This window comes from Lycorma delicatula, chromosome 4 (assembly GCF_047948215.1).
Source record: "Lycorma delicatula isolate Av1 chromosome 4, ASM4794821v1, whole genome shotgun sequence".
NCBI classification, from domain to species: Eukaryota; Metazoa; Arthropoda; class Insecta; order Hemiptera; family Fulgoridae; genus Lycorma; species Lycorma delicatula.
This window is the reverse complement of record NC_134458.1, coordinates 177,503,594-177,516,624: the sequence shown is the minus strand read 5'-3', so window position 1 is coordinate 177,516,624 and position 13,031 is coordinate 177,503,594. Positions and strand designations below refer to the sequence as shown.

The 13,031-nt window shown below is 28.4% G+C and overlaps 1 protein-coding gene across 2 annotated transcripts in view; it reads left to right on the top strand.

The window, feature by feature from the left end:
* The window catches only part of LOC142324103 (5-taurinomethyluridine-[tRNA] synthase subunit MTO1, mitochondrial), a 28,752-nt gene that overhangs the window by 9,232 nt on the left and 6,489 nt on the right, over positions 1-13,031 (top strand). For both annotated transcript variants that reach the window (XM_075364755.1, XM_075364754.1), the window contains exons 4-9: positions 308-484; positions 2,478-2,590; positions 4,358-4,503; positions 6,845-7,002; positions 9,288-9,623; positions 11,257-11,419. In XM_075364755.1, the coding sequence (XP_075220870.1) occupies positions 308-484; positions 2,478-2,590; positions 4,358-4,503; positions 6,845-7,002; positions 9,288-9,623; positions 11,257-11,419 (1,093 nt within the window). The remainder of the gene's footprint in view (positions 1-307; positions 485-2,477; positions 2,591-4,357; positions 4,504-6,844; positions 7,003-9,287; positions 9,624-11,256; positions 11,420-13,031) is intronic.

The window sequence follows — 13,031 nt, the reverse complement described above, 5'->3', positions numbered from 1 at the left end:
TTAACAACATAATATATGTTGTTTCATGTTGCAATAGCAGTAGTAATATAAGCAAAATGTTTGTATCTACATGAAAAATATTTTTTAAATAGTAAGTTTATTACAAAATTGAAAGATATAAATAAAATATTTTAAATTGAACTTGGAAATTGGAGAGTTACATTATTATGAGGTGATTTCATTACAAATGAAATGAAAATCTGTTCCTAGTTGTAGTCCGTAGTTTATTCAATACTTCAAATCTTTAAAAAAATATTATAAACAAATTAATGATGAAGTACTGTTATTCTGTCATTTTTATTTACAGAGGATGGTATAAAAATTTTTTCAAGATGTGTGGTAATAACTACTGGGACATTTTTAAGAGGTCAGATTAACATTGGGTTAGATGTAAGGCCAGCAGGAAGAATTGGTGATGAACCAGCTATCGGATTAGCTAATACATTTGAAAATTTAGGGTTTAATATGGGCCGCTTAAAAACTGGTAAACATTTTATTTTATGTATTTATCAATGTTTTGTACTATTGAGTTGTACCAGATTATAAAATACTGTACTGCTCTATATGTTGTCGCAAATATTTTTATTCTTATTCTGTTTCATAAACCCAAAGGTTATATTGGCTAGTGCTAGACATGCTGTATATTAAAATGTTTTCTTTACAGTTACTGATTACTGGTCTGCAAGTCACTAATGATTTTATCTATCTCTCTCTCAACATGTTTTGTACTTTATTTTTGTTGATTGATGTAGGTTACTGTTATAAAACACTAATGTGTGTGTGTTGATAGCTTATAGTGACTAACTGTTTGTTGCCTCTGTATATTCAATGAAATCAGTATTTGATAATATTTCACTTAAAGGAATTCCATTCCCCCATCAGCAACTGTAGTAAACAGACCCTTACAGCTTTGTTTAAAAATAATTACCAAAGCAGTATTTGAAGTTGAAAAATAATTTAAATTATTTAAACTTTTGAAGTTTCAAAAAATATTTAATAAAATTGTGATATATTTGGAATGAGGTGCAATATGGTTTTTTAAGTACTGGTTACAATGATACAATAATGGTTTTTTGCCCTGATGGGTTTTTTCACATTTACTGCATTTTTTTATTATTATTTCTAGGAAAATAAATAACAGCGCTGAATTTCTGTTTATAATTTTATTAGTTATTAATCACATCATAAAATATATGTTGCAAAACATATTCATTCAGTCATTTTCTTATCTGATTGTAGGAATCAGATTCATGGACAAATGCTGATTCCATGATGTGTAAATTATTTTTTCAAAATTTTGTTCATTTTCCCTACCGCTTTGTAAGTTTTTTTAAAAATAAAACAATCTTGAACTTTCTTGCATATCTCTATTAAACATCTCAATCATGCATTTTATATTTCTAATTCTCTCTTTCTAATGTACAAATCACACAGACAGTGTAAAGATATTAGGAAGTTTCTTTCTCAGATTTGCTAAAAATAGCTATTCAAATATTACAGTTGACAAATATCAGTTCATTTTTTAAGAGAAAGTATGAGTGCAATTTATTATCACAAGCAGGCAAAACAGTATGTTATGTCATAGGAATTAAGCTGATCATTTCAGAAGATTTAGAAAGATTCTTTAGAAAAGCAGTATTTTTCACTTGCCAGCAGTAGTAGCATATCTTACTAGCAAAGTGTGTATTGATCATATGAAGTTATACAGAAGTCCTTTATAATTCACTTTATATTTACAAAAATATTAAATTTAGAAAAAGAACATTAAATAATGATGCTTAACTGTCGCCTCTTTTGCAGAGCTGGCTTATCAAGAATAGTTAGCTTAGTGCTCTGACATCAACACGCTGTTCAGTATATGATCTCTACTTTTTTTATACTGCATAATTTGGTACAAAAACAATAAATGATTTAGTAATAATATTTTATGAATCAGTTCAATAAGATAATTTTTATTTTGTGTTAAACATCACGTATCTTAAATAAAATTGTAATGAATGAAAGAGGAACTTGTAATAACTTTTAATAATAAAAATACAAATAAAAAGTTTTTACTAGTAATAAAAGCCCAATCAATAATAATTACTTCAGTAATAAAATAGTCAACTTTTTTAATTTTTTTTATTTTTATTTTTTTGCTGTTTTTTAATTCATCATATGGTGTTTTTATATCCTGTTTCCAAGCATGATGAGCTGTTGAGTTTTCACTATATGCATTTTCATTAATTTATCTTCAATCATACAAACAATTTCAGTGAATTGTGTCAGTGTAATTAAATAACGTAAAAGATTTTATTATTTTTTTTTTAAATATCATCTGACTTTAGAATCATATAATGATCAAAAAGTATCTCAAGTGAAGAAATTCTAAGCATCATACAAAGACCAACATACTAAAAAATAAAAGTTAATAGTGAAAAATTTAATAAAATAATTGGATTCAGTTAAGTTACTCTTAATCTTAATTTTTTTTACAGGTACTCCACCAAGATTAGATGGTAAGACAATCGATTATAGTAAATGCAGCATTATGACTGGTGATACTGAACCCATACCTTTCTCATTTATGAATGATAATGTCTGGATAAAAGTAAGTTATTATTTATTTTTTTGTGATTCAGTGAATGTTATGTGTGTGTGTGCCCATGTGTGCATATGTTAGTAAATATAAGTAACAGTCTCAGCCCTTCTAATAGGAACAGTATGAACAGTTTCTATCAGTTCACATGTGTTATCTACATCCTAATTTGTTCTTGGAACATAATGTTCCCACCACCTTTATTCAGCATTAATCAATCAGAAAACTTCTTGAAAAATTTTTGATCCAATTTTAAAACTATTTATTTTTATTTTTGTTTCATTCAGTGTTTGAAAATTTAAGTTTATAAAATTTTGATTTTGAAACATTTTTTTTTCAATTTATAAAACATTAGGTTTATTATAGTTAATATTTAAACCATTTAGACTAGAAAAAAAAATTCTGCAAAAGTATATTTGGAAATTCTATTTAATTTGTTCTGTAGATTATAATTCTTTACATTTTTTCTGATTTCTGTTGTTTTTAGATAAACCCAAAATGTTCACAATGAGCTTTGTTTATGCACTGGTCTTAATACTGAAAAAATAAAATAAGAAATTAAGCAAATTATTATTAAAACATTAGCACACATGTATAATCTTGGTGCAAATTTATACAAATACATGATCATGTTTGAAAATCATTCCATTACAGAATTTATTTCTGTTAAGCAAAGTAAATTATTATTCACATTAATATAATGTTACCACTATTTTCATTACATAGTTTGTCGTTATTCCAACAAAAAATAAGTGAGAAAAATTGCTACATGTAGTCTATTGGCAAATTAATAAGTTTTATTTTTAAAAAGAACAAAAAAACAGTGCAATAAAGCCTAGTTGTTTCATTTTTTGCTTTATTTAAATATATATAGCTTTTAGATTGTAAAACTTGTATTATTCATAGTTATTAGAGGAAAATTACAGGAGATGTAAATGAGTTAATTTAGAGAATGAGATTTGCACCAAATGCTTGAAACAGCCTATTCACACTTACATTTCATCAACGTCTAACCAGTTACATTATTTTATTTTTGTTTTTGCATTTTATGTTTTTGAAAAGCTCACTTTATGCAGTGTTAAACATGTTTTAATTTTAAAATAAAAAAATAGAAGACAGGAAGGATAGAATAAGTCTACCAGAAATAATGTATACTGTCATGTGTTGCTTGTATGAGAACTTGCTTTTGACATCATGTTGTTTGAACATGCTCCTGAATGGTTAACAAATAAATTTGTCTTAATAAAATAATATAAAAGAGCTCATTAAATTAGAGATATTCTTAGATAATTGTGATATTCCAGCAAACATTACAGCTGTTATATTAAATGAGCTCCGTCTTAAATTATGAGGGTTATTTTTAAAGTAAAGACTGACATTATATAATGTTTAGTGTGAAAATATTACATTTTTAAAGTCTGTTTGAGATACCGTTACTTTATATATAGTTCCTCAGAACCTGGAAAAGTTTCCATCTTTTCTTGGTTTTCCTGCCATCATCTTTATTCAGTCTTCCATCAGAATACTGTCTAAAAACAAAGCTTGTTATTAACATGTCTGACTAAACTATATCTCTTCCATTAAATTTTTTTTTCTTTTCTTTTTACTTAACCACATTCCATTGTTTTATTATTTTTTATTTCTTGTTAATTCCACCCCTCCTCCTCAAAGTCATATTTTATTGTACATAATTGACTATGTAAAATAAGTATAATTGTCATAATGAATTATAAAACTCCAAACATACAAAATATTTAATGAGTAAATTATGTTTTACAGCCTGAAGATCAATTGCATTGTTATTTGACAAGAACTAATGAATCTGTTGAAAAAATCATTGTAAATAATTTACATGTTAATAGGCATGTTGCTGAAGAAATTAATGGCCCTCGTTATTGCCCAAGTATAGAATCTAAAGCAATCAGGTAATCTAATAGTTCTTTATTCCTGATAATTAAATTCAAGTTTCAATTTATTTTTGTTTAAAAATAAAAAATAAAGATGAAATATCTGATGTAGTTATCTGTATGTACCAAATATTGTCAATTATCCAGCTGAGACATTAAGATGTGTATGTGTAGATATATAAATATTAAAAATTGTTATTTTCACTAATTATATAATCTAATAATCTGGTTAAGGCAATATTGTTTTGTCCATCGTCAAAGAAGATAGAAGATCCAATGCTTCCTATTGTTAATCTGTCTTAACTTTTCTTTTGTGTACTTTACATTATTCATTTTTTTTTATTAAGATTAATACCAATTAGAAAGGGATAAATTTTAGCATCAAACTAGTCAAATGACTAATTATTAAAAAAAAAAAAAAAAAGAAGCTTTTACTCACTGATGTACATCAAAATGTAAATAAAGTATGATAACTATGATAAACATAAATACAACTTCTGAATTCATGGACATCTTTCAAAATATCCTCAGAAATTTTATTCAGTTTCTTCAGCAGTAATATTATATGTAGAGATGTTAATTGTGCCTCTTTTTAGTCAAATAATTAATCATGGGAGCTGAATAAAAGAGCAAGATTTCTTTGGTGACAATTTATTGATACTCATCTTGTACTCTGAATTGCTATTCTTGCATATATAAAGCCATTGAAATGGACAATTATATATATAGTTATTTTTTCTGGTAATGTTAGGTTATGTTCAATAACATAGAGTCTTTTGTCTGTGGTCTTTTGTCTGGTGATTCTTTTTTAGATGGAATACTGAATGGGGTGAACAGGCATACATTTGAAATTAAGACATTCTACAACATGGCTATAGTTATACAGCTAAACAGTCCTAAAAAATGGATGTTTCAATGCCACTTCAATATTCTTTGGAATATGTGGGTGCTGTCACTCCATGCCATTAAAGGCAAAGTACAGAATTTTAAAGAAACTGGTTAAGCATTGAACAGTTAAGCAAGAAACCTTCTGGTAAACAAAGGAATTCTGAAAACATACTGCTGCTGAAAACATAGTTGCTGTAAGAACTGCAATACTCTGTAGCTCCAAATGGTCCAACTGTCATTATTTAGTTTAATTTGGCATGTTAACTACAATTTTTATCGAGTCACGATGCCCTTTTTCAATTAAAATTTTTCCATGGCACCCTACCCTAAGTAGAAATATGACTACTCGTAAGTAATAGATAAAAATAAATAAAACTTGTGTATCCTCATTATTTTTCTACTTTATTAGAGTTAAATTAATAATTATAAATGTCTTGTTCAATTAATTATGAAGCTTTTACAGTATTTCATGGAACTCCTGTGAAGATGCTGTGGTTCCCCAGGGCACTGTGGCACACAGTTTGGGAATCATGGTTTAAAGGTTTCTTCCTATTCAGGTATGCGTCCATATAAAATCAAGTTGTGCAGACATTAGATGACATTGATCAAGTTATCTATAATTTTTTGCAGCCAACATTTGAATGTAATTTAATGATAATGAAGATATTAAAAAATGTCAATGAGTGATATTGTAAAATCATTGTGCTATATTGCTACACACAGCCCTATAAAATACATCACAAACTACTGAATAGAATATTAGTCACCGTATGGTGTGCATTAGTATCCTCTGGAATAGTGATTAATAGTATCCTTAAGGGCAGTGATAAGAATGCTGCTGTTACTACCATCACATTAATGCGATCTGTTTAAATTATGAAAGAATTTTTGTCATTCTTAAAATAGTGAAGAAACTTGAAATCCAGAGTATAATTTCAACAGGATAGTGATAAGTCACATAGCTAAACAATCAGTAATTGTGATTAAACAAATGTTTCCAGGCCATATTATCTCCTGGTGCTCCTTGACCCTTGAGGTAACTAGATCTTGCAGCATGCAATTCCTTCTTTTGAGATTATTCAAATTTAGATGATCCACTCCAAAAAATGTTGAACGTTGTGAAACATTTTTCATGAAGAAACCACAATCCCATTCTGTGTAATGGAAAACATAAAATTTACTTGAAGACTATGTAAATCAAATAGGTGGCCAACTAGCAGGAAGCAGGATGTTGTGCTCATAACTTAAGAATGTTTTTAAGGTGGAGCTAAATGCTATTAAATAAACTGTTAATTGTTAAATGCATAAATTAATTTTAAAATATTAAATTTTTTTAAATCTTTTATTTTTTGGGTTCATTACAGACTTTTTATTTCCATTATGTTTTATTTTTAAATTGATTTTTAAGCTCAGTAAATTTATACCATTGCATTATGGCTTTTAGCTATTATTATTTAAATTGCACTTCTAGGTTTAAAGGTAGAGCTCATCAAGTTTGGTTAGAACCAGAAGGTTTATCGACTGATATTGTATATCCAAATGGTTTATCATGCACATTACCAGAGGAGCTTCAAGTGAAGTTGATACATTGTATAACTGGTCTTGAATATGCTGCTGTTGTTAGACCAGGTGATATATTAAACTTCTTGAGTGTTTTGTTTTTTAGTTGATGTAATATTTTTAAAGTAATAATAATGAAATAAATAAAATATTTTAAAGTATTTAAGTGTATTTTTTATATTTTTTTTATTGATCACAAGAAAGTGATATAATTGTATACTGCCTGTTATTACAATTTTTTTTTTTACAAGCTGTACCAAATACTTATTAATATTGATAGATTTCAGAGCCATCTCAATAAATTTAATGAAATTGAAATGCATGCTTCTTCAGCAGTTTTCATTCAAAAAATTTAAAACGCATTGATAAATATTTTGTGGAATGTGCAGAAGCTAAATGAACACTTGACGTTCTTGGCTGAAACAGATTAACCAACACATCAGAAAAATGTTTTTGTCATAGATTATGTACTTGTATGAGGACTGTTAAAAAATTACTGAAATTTTTTTTCTTCAGTATTTATAGAGATTTTTGAGGCATCACCACATAGCATTGAAATTAATGAACAATCCCCCACCACCAAAATATGTCTAAATGATTACCTTATTAATAGTGTTCATTTGAAGTAGGTGTGATTTGATACCTTCAGCCATTTTTTGCAGTGAAGTTTTATTTTAAGCTTGGTAAAAATTTTACTGAATCACACAATATGATTTAAGAGGCTCATGGGATGGACCCTCTAAGCCTCTGACAATGCTATTAACAGTTCGTGCATTTTAAAAATGGTAGAGAAACTGCTGAAAACAAATTTCATTGTGGAAAACCACCAACATCAATGGACATATCCCATATTGCCCAAGTAAATGATTTGTGAAGTCAATTCAATGTTTAACAGTTCACAAGATAACAGAAAGGATTAAAATTTTGGGGGTTCATCGTCACAAAATCATCACTGAAAAATTAGAAATGCATTGTATCACCGTCAATATCATTCTGAAGCTCTTGACAAGAACAGAAAGACAGTTGTGTTGTGATCTGTCACGAACTTTTGAATCATGTAAATGATGATGAAACCTTCTTGCCCAATGATAAGAGTTAGCGATAACATATTCAGACATGAATGTGGGAACAAAGTCTGACTCATTGCAATGGGTTTGAAAATCATCACAGAGACTGAAATAGGCTTGCAGAAGTTGTTCAAAACCAAAGGTGAAATTGACAGGATTTTTTTTTACATCAAAGGTAGTGTTCACTATGAGTTTTTACCTGCAGGGCACAGTCAATTGTCATTACTTCTTAGAAATAATTCTTCATAAAAAGTGAAGAAGAAATCCGACAACTTGTGGGTTCACCATCATGACAGTATGCCAATCCACACAGTGCTGCTAGTCGTGCATTTTGTACAAAACATTTGCTGTGTTATCTCCTACCCACTACACCACTTGACCTAGCCCCTGCTAGCTTGTTTTTATTTTCAAAATTAAAATAGTTGTTAAAAGGATAGAGTTTTGAAACAGTAAAATCCATAAAAGCAAGATTGCAGACTGTGCTCAAAATGTAAGGAATATTGGGAAAAGTGTATATAATAGAAGTGTACTTTGAAGGAGCTAAATTGTATGTTAGAATTCAAACACTTAATTGATTAAATTGCTTTCAGTAATGAAGACATATAAAGACAAAACTAGCCTCACTCATTTTTATCTCTTTTGTTATTTTTATTGTTTTTCTTTTTTTCTGTAGTATTTAAAATGATCAAAACAAAGTTGATTTTTTTTAATTGCAGTTTAATTTTAAAATGTTAGAATTCAAACACTTAATTGATTAAATTGCTTTCAATAATGAAAACATATAAAAACAAAACTAGCCTCACTCATTTTTATCTCTTTTGTTATTTTTCTTTTTTCTGTAGTATTTAAAATTATCAAAACAAAGTTGATTTTTTTTAATTGCAGTTTAATTAATTAAAAAAATATTAATGTATTTAATCTATCAAAGAGCAAAAGGAAAAAATTCTGCTGTTTATTTGAACAATAAATAATAATGTAATTATAGTATAAAATAATAAAACCGTTGTGATGGAATAACTATTTTTCCAAAACAGAAATCATTTTGTAATATTTAAGAAAAATATACATTTAAATACTGTAGCACATTTGTAAAAACCCTTTTAAAAAATAATTATAAGGCAGTGAACTTAAATGTTACAAGTACAGAAAAAAAGCAAGTGGCAGTTATATCTGTAAAGTATCTCTATTTGAGAGGATTAATGTTGTGAAAGAGTAATAAATTGAACATATTAATAATTTACAAAATAGATTAATTTATAATATTATTTTTCATTTTTCTTATTATAGGCTATGGTGTAGAATATGATTTCATCGATCCAAGGGAGTTGTTACCTACATTAGAAACTAAAAAAATAAATGGATTATTTTTAGCTGGACAAATAAATGGCACTACTGGTTATGAAGAAGCTGCAGCTCAAGGCATTCTTGCAGGTATTAATGCTGCTGCATCTGCATTAAACAAGCCACCATTAAGAATTGATCGTACTGAAGGGTATATTGGAGTTTTGGTTGATGATCTTACAACGTATGGAACTAATGAACCATATAGGATGTTTACAACCCGAGCTGAATTCCGTTTGATGCTGCGACCTGATAATGCTGATATAAGATTAACCAAAAAAGGTATCCTGTTAGTTAGTACCAAATTATCAGCTTGTTGTTGTGTAATTATTATTAACATTATTGTCACACAAGATCTGTTTAAAAAGTATCTGATCTTAAAGGATTGAACAAAATATTTTTTTTTTGCATTTTTATTCTAGTTTTTTAACCACTTAGAAGTAGTAACCTTGTGATTCAACATGCTCCTGGTCTTGTTCCATTGTTCAAAACATTTTTAGAAGTCTTATTTCAGAGAAATATTTAGGAGTCGTTGCATTTTTCATAATGTCCTTTCAATTCTCTAATTGCTACCCTTAAAGCAGCATTTTCAATTTGAAGAATAACCAGAAATCTCTTGAAACCCATGTTGTAAACTGTTTTGGAAACCTGAGCAACATGTTTAGTTTAAAAGTTCTGAACTTGGTGTTAGGATTGAACTGGGACATGGTCATGATGTAGTTTCCAAATGTTCCATTTCTACTGGTCTAGTCCTTTCATGACCAAAAAATGATATAGTGCTTCCATTTATTAATTGTACAGTCTTCTGGAACATATTTATGATCATAACAATTCCTTGGTGGTCAAAAAACTTTCAGCATCATTTTTTTGCTCTTCACCTATATCTTGGTTTCTTTGGCCTGACAGAAATTGGTGACTTCTCCTGTGATGGCTTAGTCTTGGTCTCTAGGTTGTACTTGTATACATTACTTTTATTATCTGTTATGATTTTAGAAACAAAATAGCTTTTGATGACTTCACTATATCATGTGCAACATCAGTGTGAAATTCTTTTTGTTCAACTTGATTCAAATTTTGCAGCTCTGTGTATATCCAATAAAAATCACCTATTAAAATTGTATTTGTTAAAACTTTACCAACAAGCAATTTCTCAGATGTTCAACTTACTGTGAGCTTTTATAATTAAATTCCAAACTTTTGGTAACATCAGCATTTTAAGTTATTTATAGCCAATTAGAACATTAATCACTTTTCACAAAGGTAACCTTTTTTGAAAGAGTTTATACCATTCTTTTATTTGTGTGACCCATTTGCCAAATGTTTACTGAGTCTTAAAATACATTTCTTAATAAACATTTTGAATTATGGTATCCAAATCTTATTAAGAATAAAAGGTTTTCATGTCTGTATCTACTGTAAAACTTTGTGAATTATTATTTGAATAGTCATAGAACAGATAAAAAAGATGTATTAAGGATCTTCTCAGCTTGAACATTGCCAAATCTATGAGAAATCAATGCAGTAACATTTTCAACACATTACACCATCATAAATAAAATAGTGCATTGAAGACATTAATTAATTTTTTTAAAAGGTTAAAAAAAATCATGTATGCAAAGCAAGCTTAACTACAGCATTGCAGAGTCCTACTTCTTGATTTTTGCTAGTTCTCTAGAAAAATAATAATGCTATCTATTTTTTTGAAGAGAAATATTATATAATTTTATTCTGTGGTAGTGAGCTGAGTATGATTGTAAGAAACTGGCTGCTAACTCAGCAGGTGAGTATGAATTTCTTACAGTTCCAACTGTTTAGTGTTTAGATGATGAAAGTTAATTTTTTTTATTAAAATTTATTAAACGCCAATGAGTTGTTAAGAAATTTCTTTACAAGTTCTTCTTTTATAAATTTTCAGGTTATGATGTCGGTTGTGTATCAGTGGAAAGAATGGAAATAACAGATAAGGTACAAAGGAAATTTAATGATACACTTTCATTACTTAAATCTATTAGAAAACCTTTGAGTGAGTGGAAGAATATTTTTCACTTACCTTCATCTAAGTCCAATGAATTTAAAAGGTATCTGGGTATATACCATTAATATAGTATGAAGTATTTCTAATATAATCTTTTCCTGTTATTTTATTTTTTTTTTTATTAGATACTGATGAATAAAAAGCAGTTTTATATTGTACACTCTAAATCATACGTATATGATCATGGTGGGGTAAAGAAACCTCCATAATTAAATTTCAGCTGTTCTTGTTCTTTCAGTTTGGTTTTGGTTTCATTCTCATTTAGTGTTAAGTAAATATTATGATTTGAGCAGATTCCTTTTTATGTAAAAGAAAAGTCATTGTTTTATGGGTTGCATTAGAAATTACTGAAGTTTAATTGGCAATCTACCATGAATTAGTGTGCTTTAGAAGTGCTTTTCAGTGGATTCACCTCAAAACAATCTTTTTTAAGTATTTAAATAGCATGTACTGCTATGATCATTCAACATGTAGAAAACTATACTTAGCTTCTCTGACTAGCGATTTATAGAAAGTAAATCATTAACATTTGCTTCAGACTCTTCAATTTACAGAATGTCTTTCCGTGAAGCAATCCAGGTGTTACAGAACCGTCGTGTTTAAGGATATAGTTTTTACTGCTTTACTCATCACCTAACAATTTATTGATTGAAAAGGATTTTAAATTATAAAAAGAAATATTCTTCATTTGATTCGTTGAAAATTTACTACTCTCATTACAGAAAACAAGACTCATCAAGGTCATATTTTAGTTTTATCTATTTGCTTTTAATTTTATTCACATTAGTGTATATAAAAGTTTTCTCAGTTCTGTTCAAAAACAACCTTTTCCTTTATTATTTATTAGAGCTTATCAAAGAGTCGTTTATCTTTTAACCTCAAAGTCTATTTTTTCTGTTTAGTCTTCGGACCACCGTTAGGTATTAGTTCAGAGGATGGTATTTATGATTGTAAATGAAGTGTAGTCTTGTACATTCTGGTAAACTGTTGTTGAGATGTGTGGTTAATTGAAACCCTACCACCAAAGAACACCAGTATCCACAATCTAGTATTCAAATCCATATAAAAGCCTTTTCTAGGATTTGAACCGTAGAAATTTGACTTCGAAATCAACTGATTTGCGATGACGAGTTCACCATAGACCAACCTGGTGGGTCTTTTAACCTCAAAGTAAACCCCTCTTCTACTTAAATATTTACCCAGCTAAGTTTTCACTTTAGAAAGCTTTGATATTAAAATCACCTTCATTGCTCTGTAAAAATTGTTTTGTAATCTCAGTCTTGTAAAATCTTTGGCCATTTAACATTGATTTGAGTTTAGGTAATAAATAACGTCTGCTTGGACCAGATCAGGAATATGCAAGGATTATGGAAAAACAGTTATTCTATATTTTGAAAAACTCACAGATTAACAACACTGATTGCAAGACTGCATTATTGTCATATAACATTTGTAGCCCTAGGGCTCTAGAGATCAGGCCTGCTTGACATTTTTTCATTGTCGTTTTAAAAGTTAAATATATTAATGCCAGATTAGAGTTTATCCTTCTAGCAAAAATTTGTAGTGAACATCTTCTTGTAAATAAAACCCGTCTATATGACATTGACATTTGATCATTTTTAATGCGCTTTAAAGTGACACCTATACAATATATT